The following is a 17,210-nucleotide window of genomic DNA, read 5'->3' on the forward strand; positions in this document are numbered from 1 at the left end:
TTGATGATTCTATTGATGTGCTGCCAAACGGTTGTACTTATCTAGATTATATATATATAGTAATCTTGTGTCTGTGTAGATTTCATATAACTTGTGCCCGATCCCTTGTTCAAAATAATAAGATAAATAAATAACAGTGCATGTTCTTAGATTTCGTTGGCTACCATTCTTGGTTGTTGCTGGTCTTACTTATGACTGTGTTAATAACAAAATCTTTTAAGAGATATGCAGAGGATATTGCGATATTCAATTATCACTTATATAGTTACGAAAATATTATATATCAAATATTACATATGATAACCTTTGATTGTCAAAACTAAAAATATCCGATAGGTGTAATCAGCTTGATTGCAGTTAGAGGTACTGGTTTCCTGTCCTTCTTGTGTTCTGCTGTAGCAGTTATTGTTTTAATTCTATCCCACAGACTGGTGAAATGTTATTTTTGTATTGTAGTGGACTTTTGTGGTATCGATTATACTTGAATTCATGAAATCGATATGCAAAAAATGTATGACATTACATATTTTTATGCAGCCTTAATTCTTATTTTGCTGTCAATTCAAGAGTTTACATTAAAATGTTCAGAAGGTCATAGACTGTACTTTCTGTTTTTACAGTGGGACCAGGGATGTTACTGGAATCTGCGAAAGCCGGCTCTGCCAATGATGATCTATGGGTTTTGGCCAGATTACGGTTATTTTGAACGGAAACCATTACTGAAGACGTGTGACAATTATGCATATAAATTTTGGCACGGAAGAATAAGATTAAGCTTATTTAGACTGCTATTAACAAATTCTGTATTAATCAGTCTTATATGACCGCCTTTTATGGTTAATTTTTTTTATTTAGGTTATTGCTAGCGAATTTGTTATTGTGCTAAAATACTCTCCTGTATGCCAGTATCTGATGTGTGATTCTTGAATTTTGAATTTAGCATTTTTAAGCTTTATAGCAAATATAATACGTATTTGTCATACCTTCAATTTGTCATTATCACAAGTGACGCGAACATTTATAGCATAGAAAAATCAGAGCCAGCCAACTTACTGTGATCGATCCGTGAACTACAATCAACAATGTCGCTTGAAACTGACGGTAGGGAATTATCAATATCCAAAAGAATCAAAACACACTTCACAAATCCTGAAGTGTTACCAGAATTTGTACTAGAGCTGGGCGAGGGTGAAACTTGTACAGTCTGTCACGGAGTTTTACGAAATGCGTTCCAACTGTGTTGTGGACATCATATTTGTGAAAACGATATCAATATCATCTTCGGAGAGAAAGAGGAAGACACTTGCCATATTCCAGGATGCCAAATTAAGTTTTCTAAAAATTCTGTAAGTGATTTATTCAATATTTTAACTGTTTTTTCTTTAAGATTTAGTATTTTATGAAGCGATCAGTTGTTAGAGTATGTATTAACCATAGGTCACCAAACCAACACATTACTCTTACTACCGATGAAGGGAAGGTGTGAACGACACACTTACTATAGTATTGAACAAAGTATTGATACTATTGTATTGAAGTATTCAAATAATCGAGTCAAGTATACAACGACCTCTGTGATTGGTCGGGGGCGGAGTTTAGACAACCTGAATAGTTGATCTGACACCCAATTTGTTCCGGTAGGCGGAGTTAATGTACACTATCAGTTACATAACAAGTACTAAGTAATCGCTGGAAAAATGTCCGACGACGGCAACAGTACGCAAAATTTTCTTCGACGAAATTATGTCCGATACGAACGATATGGGGAATCCTGTTTTTGTACAAGGCGATGTGGTTGTGATGGATAATTGTGGATTCCATCACCATAGACAGGGAGAGCGCATTTTAAGAAATATGCTGAAAGAATATGGCGTGTCCCTGGTTTTTCAGCCGCCTTATTCCCCGGAATACAACGTAACTGAATATGTATTCAATGTCATGAGACAGAGGCTTCGGGCAAATATACCCGACTTGTGTCAGAATTTCTGGAACTTGCAGTAGTAAATGCTCTAGATATTCCGCCCAACCAACTTCAAAGTTTTTTCACATGTTGCGGATATGTATAATTTTCGATGGAAAGATAAAAAATAAAATAAAAAATATATGGGACCACAGAATTCCTTTATTTTTTAATGCAGTATGAATTATCGGCATATATCAGGAGGTCCCAGGTAATTCGTAATTCTTTGTTACATATAATAGAGCTTGGGCTTAAACCGAAATATTTTGAGCCAACCCTCCCCCCCCCACCCCCCCCCCACCCCCCCCCCCCCTTCAAAAAAATAAATAAATAAATAAAACTAGTACAGAATGACTATGTGACTACATTCACTGTTAAGATGTTATGAATTCTCCGGTCCCAGTGATCTAACCTGTTGATATATATTTTGTACGTAAATTAGTTTAGTACTGAGTAACTTTCGTTTTCTCGTTGTACCATCGATGGAAAAGCAAAGTATCATTGGGTGTAGAACGAAACAAATGGGACAACCCAATTAGGTCTGATCTGAAGCCACCTGTGACTTGGACTCTTCCAATTAACCTCTCGCGACAGTCGAGTGTTTGTAAAATGCCGATGTCTGCACAGTATTTTTTCACCTGGCTCCACCCACAATCGATCTAGACTTGGCTCTGCCAATCAGAGAGCTTGTTGCATAAATTTAAGGAATTCGATTGGTGAAGTACTTCAATACAATACTATCAATACTTTGTTCAGTACTACAGTACTTGAAACGTTCACACCTTCCCTTCATCGGTAGTAGATCTGGCTGACTGACATTCAAGTGGTATGTTAATTCAACTTGCCGACCATACTCCCGTCAACACTTTCTATTAAAGCTTTGTCTCTCAGAATTTGAACATGTGAAAAAATTCGCCATGTGGGTTCCTATTTGCGAATTGTATATCTGAGAAAGATATTATATGATATTTTGCATTTCGAAGTATGAAATGCCAGTTTTGAGCGTGATCGGAATTTGTAGACTACTAGTGATCGTTTGCTGTTGGTATCACTGTCGAAATTAGAAATTGAAAAAAATAAGAAAAGAGACACGTCAAACTAAAATGAAAGAAATAAAGATGATATGATAGCTAGCTGTAAGATCACTCCTCAATCTATTGTAATTTACAAACGACTGATCAATAGTGATTGGTTTTGTAAATATAGTTACTCAATATGCTGGCGATCAGTAAAATGAAAATGAAATCCTATGAAGGATTTTAATTATGTTTCCATATCATAAATTTCATACCTTCATGAAACAAATGAAGAATACAGGACAATGTAAGCTATGATAACAGGGTAGTTATTTTATAAATGACTTTTATTCGGATACATGACTTAACGATATCATTAAATTGTCTCATGATAATCGTACTGTATTGAACAATGATGATAATGTTGGTTCAAGAGTAAAATTAAATAGATAAACATATATATATGTATATAGATATTGATGTTTTTACAATACTCTATACATATCGTTTGATACATCTAATGATTTTTATTTGACAGGTTTTTCCAGATGCGTGTAAACGACGGGAAATATCAAAATTGTCCGTCTATTGTTCATACAAAGATTTAGGTTGCCAAGAAAAACTACCCTGGAATGGTTTATCCGTAAGTACCCTAACTAAAGTATAACAGGAAGCATGTATGAAACACTTTGCCCCCAGTTGCAACAAAATTTAAACTGCACTATGTAAAGCCTGTACTAATTGAATACACGATTTTTGAAATGCTTGTATCTTCAATGTGGTATTTTTTTTCATTAAAATGTAAGTCACAGGTCACGGTCAAGGTGAAATGGTCAAAACGTTTGGTACCACCATAAATGTCTTATCACAAGGAACACACATGCCAAATACAAAATCTATACCTCTGACAATGCAAACTTGTTGCCAATGTTAAGTTTTTCATAAAGTAGGTCAAATGTCATATTCAGGGTCACTTGGTGTAATTTTCTTCCTGGTCTTTCAATCTTTCGATACGGGGGGCAAAAAGCTTGAATTATTAGAATTATATATATTGTTGTATACTTGGAAATCATTGATATCAGGAATGATGAACGAAAATGATATATGTATATTATGTTCTATATAACGTCATAATACACTGTATTGTTTTAGATTGCAATTTTACTGAAATTACCGATAGAGAAATTCAGAATTTCAGCTTTTACCTGTCAATAAGATCGTAAAATCAACATTCTTCATGAAAACATACTGAACGTACCAAGTACCAGTGGGATTCCAACATAATCACTTCTTGTTTTCATATTTGTAGAAACACATGGCCACATGTAGATTTCAAGGAAAACACTGTGATAAATGTGGCCAGGCCGTTTTATTGTCAGAGTTGGAGGAGCACATGTCCAAGACTTGTGAATATAGAGAGACTCAGTGTTTTTACTGTCTAGAAAATATCAGTATGAAGGATATTGAGGTAAATATTATATCGAAATAATCCAGGAAACTGGAAAGATAGATCAAACGAAGGTGAATGTTGAACAACTGAATGAACTTGTAACTGTGGTACCCAGTATACTTACGGTACTGGCATCTAGACTGTCTTGTAAATATTGTGCGAGATGCATGCCAAGAGGATGGGTTGCTAGGTACTTATGAATGAATAAGCTTAAACTACTTTCAGGTTGACAAATGTCTAACGTGTAAAAATCTTCAAAAGATTTGTAATGAATAAGTTAAATTTCTAGTATAATAATGATTGGCAACAAGGTGACAGTGTTTAATACCTGTCAAGTTGATCAATGGATGACCTTGATTAGGGTTTAGGGATAATTTGAAAAAAAAAGAAAAGTCTAAAACGACTGAATTTGTTCAAATCAGGGCCATTACCAATTTTCATGGTTACAAGTGTATGATGGGATAAATTGTTCTTACTAAGGTTGGTGAGATTTTGAAATTAGCATTCTGGGATATGGGCTATCATAAATTTTAGATGAACGCGCAATGTCACGAGGATTGGATCTTCAAACAACTACTGAAGTAACCAGTGTTTTTGGACTTTTCTAAATCTCCGTGTTCCTTGTGGAAGAGAGGGTCTTTAGATAGATACAGACATTACATTTGTCAAACTCAACTGTTCGTATACGTCATTCATATACATTCAATATAACTACTTACAAGTTCGTAATGATTACATGTATCGAAAAGTATTATTAACCACGACTGAAAATTTCTAAGACAGAAATGTGGTAAATTGAAAGATGTATTAATAAGAGACTTTTAGGCATTGGCGTAACAAACATATATTTGATACACAGAATCATCAGAGCTCTGTATGCCGGAAGGTTCCGTTAAACTGTCCAAACGAATGCGGAGTTCAGGGCATGCCACGAGAGCAGGTTTGTATTGATTGAAAATGATACCCGATATGTTGAATATAGCATTATTGAGAGATTCAGCGTTGCTTGATATGTGATTTTAGAAAAACATTTGATTACACAAACTTATAAAGTAAATGTAGCAAACAAGATCGTTTAACGTTTAAGATTTTAGAACTGTCGGATTTAAGCCAGCACGTTATGTATTTTTTATAATAAGAAAGACCGTTAACATACTTAATTTGGTTCAATCAAATTTAAAACACGTCTATAATTTTTTAGCAAATCGAGCGTTATTAATTTGCACGTTCATAACTATTGATTTGCAAACAACCTTAAAAACGGTAATTAGTACAATCGCATTTTAGCACAATACGTTCAGCCATAAAATAGGATTATCACTGAACCAAAGAATATTGATTAAAATATAGGTACAGATATTTTGCGATTGTTTTGATTTGGGCTAATTCAGAGAAATTAAAATTATTTCCGCATTTCTATAAATTGATATCAATCTACAAAAGTCGAAAGCATACCTTTTCTGAAATTTAACATTTTTAATTTGTTGTAGTAAAAATGCTTACTGGGTTGTTTATTTTGAGATGTTTTAATGAATAAAGCGAAATCAAGTTCCTGAGAATGCTATCACAAATGCAAAACAAAAATATCACATATTTACATCAAAATAGTTTAGGCATAAACAATGTACATGTACCTGTTTAAATGTTCACATAAATTATTTTACTTTAGATGAACGATCACTTAATCCAGTGTCCACTCAAAAAGACCGTATGTCCTTTTTCTAAGCATGGATGTACATTTGAGGTAAGAAATTATTCGGATATTATACATATTTAATCATGACTTCCATTGCGTGCGTTCATAACATGTACTCAATGATACCAGATCATCACACATATATGAAGGCATTAATGCTATACAGATCCTAACTGTAATTGAATTCTCTGAATTTGTTTGGGAATCTTGATAGCAGAAGGCTTATTTGATACGTGTTTTTATATATGTATCGCTAGAATGAGCAGTAATAATGGGAAAAACTGCGTCACATACAGTTGTTTGCAAAGCCTCTAATGCATTTGTTGCTATGCATAAATGATATTTTGCATTAATGCTAATACTGTAACGCGAAAAAAAAAATGTACACAATAACTTTACTCGGATACTGCTGAAATGTACAAGGAAAATATGACCAGGTGTCCTGAAAGAGTCTTTTGCTACATCGACGACACCATGATGAATTTGAGGACGCTAATACAGTTAAATAATGATGAGTTTAGGACACTAATAGAATAAACGAATGGTACTTTAAGAACGATAAGATGATAGATTGATTGTCAATTGAAGACACTTATTCTATACTTGATACTGCAAATAAATTATTTGTTCAATTGGATAGAAATCATTTATACTAATTTATTCCGATTTGATAATTTGTCTTTACTTATACAGTAAATTAATAATATTTGTGTGTATTGTCAATATTGTTCATAACAGTTACGATCTTTCACCACGTCTTAAAATGTTCACGAATTCCACTGTAGGGAACCAAAGACCAATTGGACATCCATAAGAAGGACATGATTTCATTACATCTTGACATGACAATGAAGCGTTCCAGTCAACAGCATGAATCCTTATTTTTAGAATTGAAGGTATTAAATACATTGAAATACACCTGTAACTCACCAGGTATTGACCAATAAAACGTTTTTTTATTAATGGAAAGGTCACCGGTGGTCTGATTTGTTTCTATTCTGATATATTAAATACATTATTGTATTTTTACAGTTGAAGAAATATCGCTCTACCAGGATTTTTTTTTATAAAACCGTTGCTTGATTGTTTGGCATCTGTCCTGCTTTGATGTGTTATTTTCTTAATTAATAGGACAATATGTTTTTTTTATCATAGGAAATATATTTGTAACATATTTGAAAAGAACAAAATCATGCAGAAAAAACAACAACGGCAATGTTTTTGTTACTTGTTGTAAAAATGGATATCCTTAAATGTCAGGTTGAAATGGCATACAGATATTCCTAATATCACTGTCTCATTATTGAATTACGAATGGTACTTTTTCTTGAGTAATTCTGGTTACTAAAACTGACAATACTCGGCATCAGCCACCTTTCAAATTTCTTAGTAGACGTCATTATTAATTTGGATGTAAACTATAAATAAACTATGGTAAATATATAAAGCATTGTATTTTAACGAGTTCCCTATTAATTTTTAAACAACGTGGCATACATTATCATTTGTGAATTTCAGACAACAATGGATAAAGTCATACGGGAAAATGCAAGAATTCCCGAACTCATCGAGGAAAACGAAAGGCTACAAAAAGAGACACAAGCAAATAAAATATCGATTCAGGAAATGAAGGTAATTTATTCTGATTCTCGTACCTGTGATTTTAACATACGGTTTTTTTGTGAGAGCTAAGAAATCTTTATTTCCAGGAAGCTGTTTTGAACTGAAAAAGAAACAACTATTGCTGCGAATTTTCTAAATAAAACTTCTTACAAAAAGGACAAGAAAATACCAACATGTCAACATAATCCAAAATGAAATCAGTAAAAATTAATAAAATCATCAAGGACATCCGCCATTTGGTCAATCTACGTTCTCAAACGATCGTCATACTATACTTAACATGCATCAAATAACCTGAAACAACGAAGGTAACGGTGTACACAGTTGTATTACGGACGTTATCAGAGAATATCCTAACACAACGATGGGGACAAATAAAACATAACAACGAGAGAACTTTTTACCTTGTGCTGTAAATGAAACATATCAACAAGTAATGTGATTAAAGAACGTTAGGAGTTTCACTACATTGAAATTAATGTAAAACTCCGGAAATGCATCCATCATTTACCTATTTTAAGAAATATAACCAAAATGTATTAAAATGTTTTACAGAAATTTCTGGCAAGCAATGGAGAAAAGGTTATACAGACGGGACGCCTACTTGAAGACAAAGCGTCCGTAGAGACCGTTGATAAACTAAAAAAGGAAGTGATAACGATGAAGGATACAGTCCTAGCAACAAACCAGAGAGTGACCAACATAGAACATAGAGGTGGAGTTCAAGCAGGTCGTTCTGGGGGTACGTAATCACTCGGAGATCAATCAGAATACCATATTCCAGCCAGCTATAACGGAGACACAATCTAATAACTTTAAAGTAGATTTTAAAATGCATAACCAATATTTGTTAACATGCGTTGCTGAATATATGTGATTCCGCATTAAATTAAGTTAAAATGGTGCCTTACAATCAATATAGTGTACAATTCTATTAAATATGAGCTTCAATTTATTCACAATTAAGTCCAGGTTCAATTATGTTGACGAGTAATCTTTGTCATTTGTACACCCAAAAACTGAAACGTTGACATCATTGCCAAAATTGTTGAATGTTGGGCTAGTCAGCCAGGTGTGAGATTTTCAAACATGAACACAGGTGTCTCCTCATTGTGTCGAATTTAATTTTTAAAGGAAAAATAGATATTTTAAAAATTCTCATTGATTGATTGATTTTTGTTGTTGTTTATTTTTATATTTTATTTTAAAGTCCTTTTATCTTCTTGGTATCAGTTTGATTCTTCTACCCAAAGTTAGATATCCTTTGTGGTACCGGAGACAAAATGTCACTGATAACTGTACTAATAACTTTTTTTCAACAGGTGGAAACTCTAAAGAAATAGAGAATGTGGAGAAGCAGGTTGGGCTGCTGGATATTCGTCTCTGTGAATTAGACCTGAGACTTCAACTACAAGAAACGATTAACTTCGACGGTGTCCTGATGTGGAAAATCAGAGAATACAACAGACGAAAACGTGAAGCCGTATCCGGGAAAACCCTGTCTCTGTATAGTCAGCCGTTTTATACCAGTAGGTACGGATACAAGCTTTGTGGACGCGTCTACCTGAATGGTGACGGGGCTGGAAAGGGTCTCTTTCTCTCTTTCTTCCTAGTTGTGATGCGAGGCGACTTTGATGCACTTTTGCCTTGGCCTTTCCAACTACCAGTTACTTTGAAACTTTTGGACCAAAATGGAACCAATCAACACGTCGCCGAGCAGTTCCTGCCAAATGCAACGAGTAACAGCTTCCAAAAACCCACAACAGAAATGAATGTTGCATGTGGTGTGCCGTGCTTTGCTCATCACTCTAAACTAGAAACGGACACGTACCTTAAAGACGACACTATTTTTCTTAGGGTTGTCGTCGACTGTACGAATGCCAGAACCAGTTTTTGAATTTTTGGGTTTGTTCAGGTTCTTTAGTAGAGAACAGATTTTGATAGTGGTATTAATACAATTCTGTACTCTGTCTGCAGTATAAAAACGTGTTAATCCGCTACTCAGAATCGTAATCTACTAAAGAATGGGACACAAACCAGTGTCATCATAATCTTGTGTGAGATAAAAGCTCAAAACATGCATACTGCATATAAAGATAATCAGCCTTAGACTAAAACTCTTATTCCGATGCATACTTGTGAGATGCAGAAAAGAACACGTACACGTAGAATTGTAGTTTACCTGTAAAATACCATGCCTGTCTCACATTAAAAACAGATTTCGCCATAAAAATAGAGTCAATTTCATATGTATAATGCGTTTCTTATACTTTAAGAAATGTTGTTAAACATTTATGTACCTTCCGATATCTGACTAGGCTACATTTTTTCACGGCATCAAAATATGAAGGTCTCTTTGTTCATCTTATTTTATATATATGTGAGAGGATTAATTAAAATACAAGGTTGGTTAATGTATATATTGGAATATGATTAGGTTATTAGTTTTGTTCTGTAAATGATGTTTGATGTGTACTTTATGGAAATGCATACATAAATATATATTTAATTATCTATTGTGTAGAATTTCAATGCAATTATGTCAGTATTCTATTACATGTATATGAGTGTTCTCTACCAGTATGACGTATACAGAATGAAATCAGAAAGAAAATATAACAGAGTTATACACATGTAACATGTAAGAAGGGCCTCATATGTACCAAATTCGTTTTTTATTGTTTTTGCATTCGCGCTTTTTATTTATCCAACTAGTTTGTAGACAGTTTTATGTGCATATTGTAATATTTCTGTTTAATTACCTCATAGAATTAATTCATGTAACAGTAAACATGAGTCTCGTGCTTGAATGAGACGGTCAGTTTCACCGTTTGTCCATTTTCAGTTCATACACTTAGTGATGGATTTCACGGTCAATTCGCTCGATGAAAACACTTCTATAACAATGGTTTACTTTGTATTATTTTACGGTGTTGTATATTGATACGAATGTGTGTTTGATAATTAATCTAACTGGAGTTTTCTGAAAAAAGAGGTATTAAAGGACATTTTTAATTCCATCTTTTTGTGCAAAACAACACATCGAGATATGCATACTTTCTAATGTTCATGTTATGCATATATGGTAATAAAATATAAGTTCTCTTCAATGACTCTTGGATCTAAAGATGATAAAATGTGTTGTCCAATAAAGGTATCATATACCCACTATGTCTACATATACGACGACGTTATATGTTGCCTGGTATTGACATATAAACAATGTCCACAAGGATATTTTGGAGTAATAGGCGATTTGAAGTTCGAGGCCTGGACAGGGCACGAGTATTTTTTTTCCTTTGTTAAATGTATTACAATGTCCTAAATATCAACAAATCAACACAATGAATCATACACACTAATGTTGTTGATCCGAAGGTTCAAGATTTGAATAACCTGTCGTAATTGATTGAGATATGCATACTTCTATTATTACGACGTCCTGTCTAGTTTTGCTATGTAATGTCAGTGTCATCTAGTCTTCATATGATACATGTCCATCATTTCGGTATAAGTCTAGTCTTTACGTAATACATGTCAATCATTTCGACATGTGTCAAATCTTTACATGAAATATGTGCATCATGTCAGTATGTGTCTAGTTTTTATACAAAACATGCTCATAATTTTTGACATGTGTCTAGTCTTTACATGGTATATGTCCATCATTTCGACATGTGTCTTATCTTTGCGTAATATATATCCATCATTTTGATAGGTGTCTAATCTTTACTTAATACATGTTCATCATTTCGACATGTATCTAATCTTTACGTAATACATGTTCATCATTTCGACATGTATCTAATCTTTACGTAATACATGTTCATCATTTTGATATCTATCTAATCTTTACGTAATACATGTTCATCATTTCGATATCTATCTAATCTTTACGTAATACATGTTCATCATTTCGATATGTATCTAATCTTTACGTTATACATGTTCATCATTTCGATATGTATCTAATCTTTACGTAATACATGTTCATCATTTCGACATGTATATAATCTTTACGTAATACATGTTCATCATTTCGATATGTATATAATCTTTACGTAATACATGTCCATCATTTCGATATGTATCTAATCTTTACGTTATACATGTTCATCATTTCGATATGTATCTAATCTTTACATGCCCATTATTTCAATATACATGAACTGTATGTGGTCTTGTTAAGATAAAAACTCATTCTTTGTGGTATGTTTTCTATTCTTGTAATGGTGATAAGGGTTTTTTTCCACCTTCTGATAAAAGATACCCTTTTTGATATCGGTACGTTTCTTATCAATGTCCCTCTTCCACTTGTGTGGAGTCTTAATCTTAGATCAGTAGCAAAAATATTGAAAGTTTGTAAAGTGTGATGTATGTTGTGGTAGAATAAATAATAGGCATTCCATAATTGCAAGTTTTCAAATTTCTGTAAGGGAACGTTGGACAACTTCTCAAGTTCACCAAATCCCAGAGTCTTGATATTTCGGGTTTGTTCAAGACAATGACCTGGACCTTAAACAAAATAAATAAAAAAAGCAATGATCAGAGTTTGCGCAGGTCATACATTCAAAGTATTATTAAATATTCAAGATGGCAGTTCATGGCCGGTTGGATTTTGATGTTAGAAGTTTGTTAATATGGTAATTTTGGTTGATTGGTTGCCCGTTTTTTATCTTTATTATGGGCTCGTTCTCATAAGTCCGGGTTATAGTTTGATGGACACTACCTTTATTGGTCAGTGTCCGTCTCGTTTTCATTGTTTTTCATCGTCATACTGTAATGGAGGGGTTGCTTTTTTGCGCCCTGGGTATTCTTTAGTTGTACTGACTGCCATCCGCTGCGGACGTTGATTCTGCATCTTTTCTTTCGCCCTCCCACAGTTATCGTGTTTCGTGTACTATTTATGTGCATTTACTAACTATCAATCTTAGTATATTTTTAACAATTCTTGCTTATATTTTATAACATGTTGCTGCTTAAGTTATTTAATCTTGTACATTATCATCTGTGCTTAAGCAGTGAACCGGATTGCTTTGCGTTATTTGCCTACAGCTCCTTACAAGGTTACTAACAGAAGTAATTGGATAGGGAGTAGCAAAATAATGTTTACGAGATTTATAAGACTAGTTACATATAATAACCCACCATCTGATTCAAATCGCCCTACGTCCGTGGTCAATCCTTAGACAATTTGTATCGCTATTTCTTGAGAAGTACTGGATGGGTCTTTCTCAGATTTCATATGTAGGTTCTCCTTGGTCTCTAGTCCCGTCTATCAAATTTTGGGACTGATAATAAAACCAAAATAGCTGACAGGTGGCCATCTTGGATTTTGACTTTGCAAGATTGTTATTGATGATTCCTGAGAAGTACTGGATGGATCCTTCTTAAATTTCATATGTAGGTTTGCCTTGGTCCCTTGTTGTGCCCATTTGATTGTGCGTCTAATCAGAAAAAACAAAATAGCCGACAGGCGACAATATTGAGTTTTTACTTAAAATGTTTATCGCTATTTCTTGAGAACTACAACATAAATCTTTTTCAAATTTCGTGTATATGTTTCCCTTGATCCCTACGTTTGCCTGGTCAATTTTGGTACTGATCAGAAAAAAAGGAAATGGCCAACAGGTGGCCATCTTTGATTTTGAATTCGAAACTTTGTTATCGCTATTTCTAATGAAATACTGCATAAATCTTTTTCGAATTTAAAATTTTCAAACTTACAGGTTCCTCTTGGTCCCTTGTTGCACCTGTCTGATTTTGGGACTGATCAGAAAAAAAATCAAATGGCCGACAGACAGGTAGCCATCCTGGACTTCGCTTAGTAAAGATTGTTATACCCCTTTCTTATAGCTATCAAATGGATCTCTCTGAAATTTCCATACGTATGTTCCCTTTGATATCTACTTGTGACCATTGGATTTTGGGACTGATCACAAAAACACAAAATGGCTTCCAGGCGACCATCTTGGATTTGGCAGGTAAAGATTATCATTGCTATTTCTGTTAAAATTTTCTTATCATTAAGAGCAAAAACAGAGAAGAGAAGAGAAAAGAAGGGAAAAGATCCAACTTTCAAAGAGAAAATAAAGACCAAACAATAATGGGCACAAAAATCCCTCTGTGTTTGTACCATAATATTTTTGTGATCGACCTTTCTAATGTGGAATGGTGGTGTAGGGGCAGATAATTTTGAATTCGAGGCTGCACAAGCTATTTAAATGTTGTCTGGTGGTGTAGGGGAAGAAGATTTTAAATTCAAAGCTGCACAATAAATGTCCTTGCAACCTTATCCATGTATTTTATTTGGCTCCAGTTATTACTTTCATTTTGAGTTTTGAAGTTTGTTACTACCCCCTCTGAAGACCTATCAAATATAAATTCTTTTAACTTAGTGAGAAAGTTCAGTAATGATGCTAGATTTGCATGGTGTATTAGGTGTTTGAACAATATCCAAAATGGCCACCACTGGCAAATTTCATTACTTTGACTATGGAAGATTGTCACCTCTTACCACTATACATGAACCTGAACAAAATCCCTCTTCAAACATAATGAAGATGTTCACTTCTAAACTAAACTGGATTTTCAAGATGGCGATCAGGCAATTTTTGAATGAAAATATTCATGCCAACTTGTCAAGTTTTACTTTTCTATTGGTGTTTACAGCTGTTAAATACCAAATTAATCAATGAAATTGGCAGTAACATGTATATAATGCACTTCCTTTTCTGTAGTTTTCAATCTGCTGGATCATGTTTGACTAATTACGAACTGAAGCAGAAACAAATTTTAAAAGTGAAAATGTGCATTATACCATAAAACATCAGAACTTACATATATATAATCATCTTAAAACAACATAATTACATAACTATTTTCATCGTCTTTTTATTCCAAATGAGATAGAAACTTTCCAGCTTTCTTACTCATTATTTGATTTTCTTTCAATTTCTTATTTTACTTGTTTAAGACTTCTTTTTCTTCTTTTTCCTGGGAATCACATCCACATTGTCCATAGAAGATACCCTCCTTGTTCGTCGAAATGTATTTTTGTCAGTTTCAATTGGCAACGTTTTCGCGATATCAGCTTTCCTTTTTTCTACTTTTCCACCTGCATTTACTCCAATGGTCTTTCCATCAGCGATTTCCTTCTTTCTTTTCTTCTTTTCTATATTTTGTTTTGTGTTAGCTTCCACTGTCATTGTATTACTCTTTTTTGACTTTCTTTCCTTCTTTTCTATATTTCTTTCTGCATTAGTGTCCATTGTCTTTGCCTCACCTTTTTCAAACTTTCTTTTCTTTTTATCTACCCTACCTGTCTCCAAAGTGCTTTCTAACTTTTGTTTTTTCATTTTTTTCCTTCCCTTTATTTCACATGCAGTAACTTCTTGAAGTTGAACTACAGCTGAAGATATCACTTTCAGGGCTTTATTTATTGACTGTTTGGCAGAATCTGGATTCTTCTTTAACCGATTAATACATTTTCTCAAGGCCGTCCGTATTGTGTTTGCACATTGTTGATCATCAATTTGAACACATCTGCCGTGAATGAAAATTGAACGACACCGTTTGAAATTCAAAAGATTTTTCCTAACATCCTGCAACGTTTCCATTTCTTCTAATCTGACAACTTTCTGGTGTTTCTTAGACAAATTATCCTGAATCATACTGGTTTCTTCGTTTTCACGTGTAGTCAACATAAAAAAACTTCCTTACAGATATCTGTCCCTTCCTCACAAACTTGGCCACATCTTGTTGCTTCTTTCTCTTTTTAGAGATTAACATTAGGTGTTGTAAACGTTTGACGCAGTTGTGTTTGTGTAGATCACCATTATTTTGAAAGTCAGTTTTCATCACAAGTTCAAGTAAATCCTCCAGAGAAGTCACAAGTTTTAAATCTTTGACTGCTTGCTTCATTGACAATTTTGCAACATTTTCTTGATCTCCAAAAGTTTTCATGGCTTTATTCTTAGGATTTGTTTTTGGTGCAAAATCTATTCTGGAAACTGAGCATCCCAAATCTTCGTCGATCATGTCAGAGTCATTGTAGTCTTCCTCCTGGTCTGTAGTCTCGACAGGTTTTGGATCTTCATCAAGTTCAACACACCCTACATCAAGTAAACATAAATACATTTACATCTCATCCATCGGACAGTGGAATGACATTGTGTAATAATACCATAGTAATGATAAAAACACCACATACACAGTGATAAATCTACAGGCCAGTCCCGAGTCCTGTATTCGTAGAATTGTGTTGGGACTCAGAATTTCTGGAAATACTTAAATTTTACATTGTTGGCGCCTAAAGCTGAAAAGAACTCATGAAAATGAATTGTAGGTTGATCACTGATAATGTAAAACAGCATTTCAAGCATGTCATACATATGAGAAGTCAATAATTTGGTGAAATAATTGATATATTCCACTATACTACAAAGTTAGCTCCATTGAAAATTAAAAAAAAAACAGAAGGGGCAAATTACTGATATCAAAACAGTAATACAGACAAAAGAATATTGATGATCTTTGCTACAACAGTTTAGAATTGGCTATTCTGTCTGTTAAGAGGACTTGGTGCTGTACAGTATGTAATACCAAACTGACCATGTGTTTTGGCCTGCTGTGGAGATTCAGGTTCCAGCATCTGATTAGAGCAGGGTGTTCCCAACTCAGTCATAACTGCTGTTGCCCTTAAAAAACAAAACATTGAACCATCTTTGAATCTTAAAGACGAAAGAAAATGAAAAAGAAAAAAAATGAACATCACAAATGTTGAGATATTGTTTATACTACATATTTACACGTATGACCAAAAAGGAACATCCAAAGACCATGCTATCTGGAGGCATTTCATAACAAAACATTCAACATTATATAGGCACTCTATATATGTTATGATAAACAACAAACATCACTATATAGTGGTTATACCGGAAATATGTCTTTTTTCCAGAGAAATATGACGTGGAGACCACAATACATGGTATTCTTTCTATGTATTCAAGAAGTAAAATCTTACACACCAGGTATAGTATGAGTTTCACACTTAATCTGAAAATGATATAGCAATAAGGATCTCCTCCACAGCCAAACGCAATTATTATAATACTTCATATCCTCAACCCCAATTGCACTATCGCTCATTTACCACTTCATTAAATCTGTTTCGTTAATAGTTTGCATGGATTGTCTTTCTGTAATTTGTACTTTACATCAACTTTGGTAACAAGTTTATTTCTTGTAAGTAACCAATATTAAATGTAGCCTTTTAAAAGCAACTCTTGTAGATTTTAGTAAAACTACAAACTTCATTAAAACTTGGATTCTGACAAAGCACAAAACAAGCAACATTTAAGAAAAACAAAAAAAGTTGAAAACATATCAATAAGTAGGGACTTAATTCTCTATTTCCATAGATACATTCACATTAAATAACAATTAGGAACTCTGTATATA

The 17,210-nt window shown here is 33.7% G+C and overlaps 2 protein-coding genes across 2 annotated transcripts; one reads left to right on the forward strand and one right to left on the reverse strand.

Moving 5' to 3' along the window:
* The first annotated feature begins 916 nt into the window (after positions 1-916).
* On the forward strand, positions 917-10,177 carry LOC132563183 (TNF receptor-associated factor 3-like). The gene is made up of 9 exons (XM_060227936.1): positions 917-1,346; positions 3,515-3,619; positions 4,286-4,444; positions 5,286-5,366; positions 6,096-6,170; positions 6,908-7,018; positions 7,641-7,754; positions 8,301-8,487; positions 9,068-10,177. The coding sequence occupies exons 1-9, from the start codon at positions 1,083-1,085 to the stop codon at positions 9,640-9,642; spliced, it is 1,671 nt and encodes a 556-aa protein (XP_060083919.1). The 5' UTR covers positions 917-1,082; the 3' UTR covers positions 9,643-10,177.
* A 5,257-nt stretch (positions 10,178-15,434) lies between these two features.
* LOC132563181 (uncharacterized) lies at positions 15,435-16,442 on the reverse strand. Its single transcript, XM_060227934.1, has 2 exons — positions 16,359-16,442; positions 15,435-15,859 (listed from the first exon to the last, which is right to left on the reverse strand). Exons 1-2 carry the CDS (start codon positions 16,429-16,431, stop codon positions 15,435-15,437), a joined length of 498 nt encoding a protein of 165 aa, XP_060083917.1. The 5' UTR covers positions 16,432-16,442.
* Between the last annotated feature and the right edge of the window lie 768 nt (positions 16,443-17,210).

The sequence above is a fragment of the Ylistrum balloti genome, unplaced genomic scaffold (assembly GCF_031769215.1).
Source record: "Ylistrum balloti isolate Yb309-2 unplaced genomic scaffold, AGI_CSIRO_Ybal_v1 Utg371624, whole genome shotgun sequence".
NCBI classification, from domain to species: Eukaryota; Metazoa; Mollusca; class Bivalvia; order Pectinida; family Pectinidae; genus Ylistrum; species Ylistrum balloti.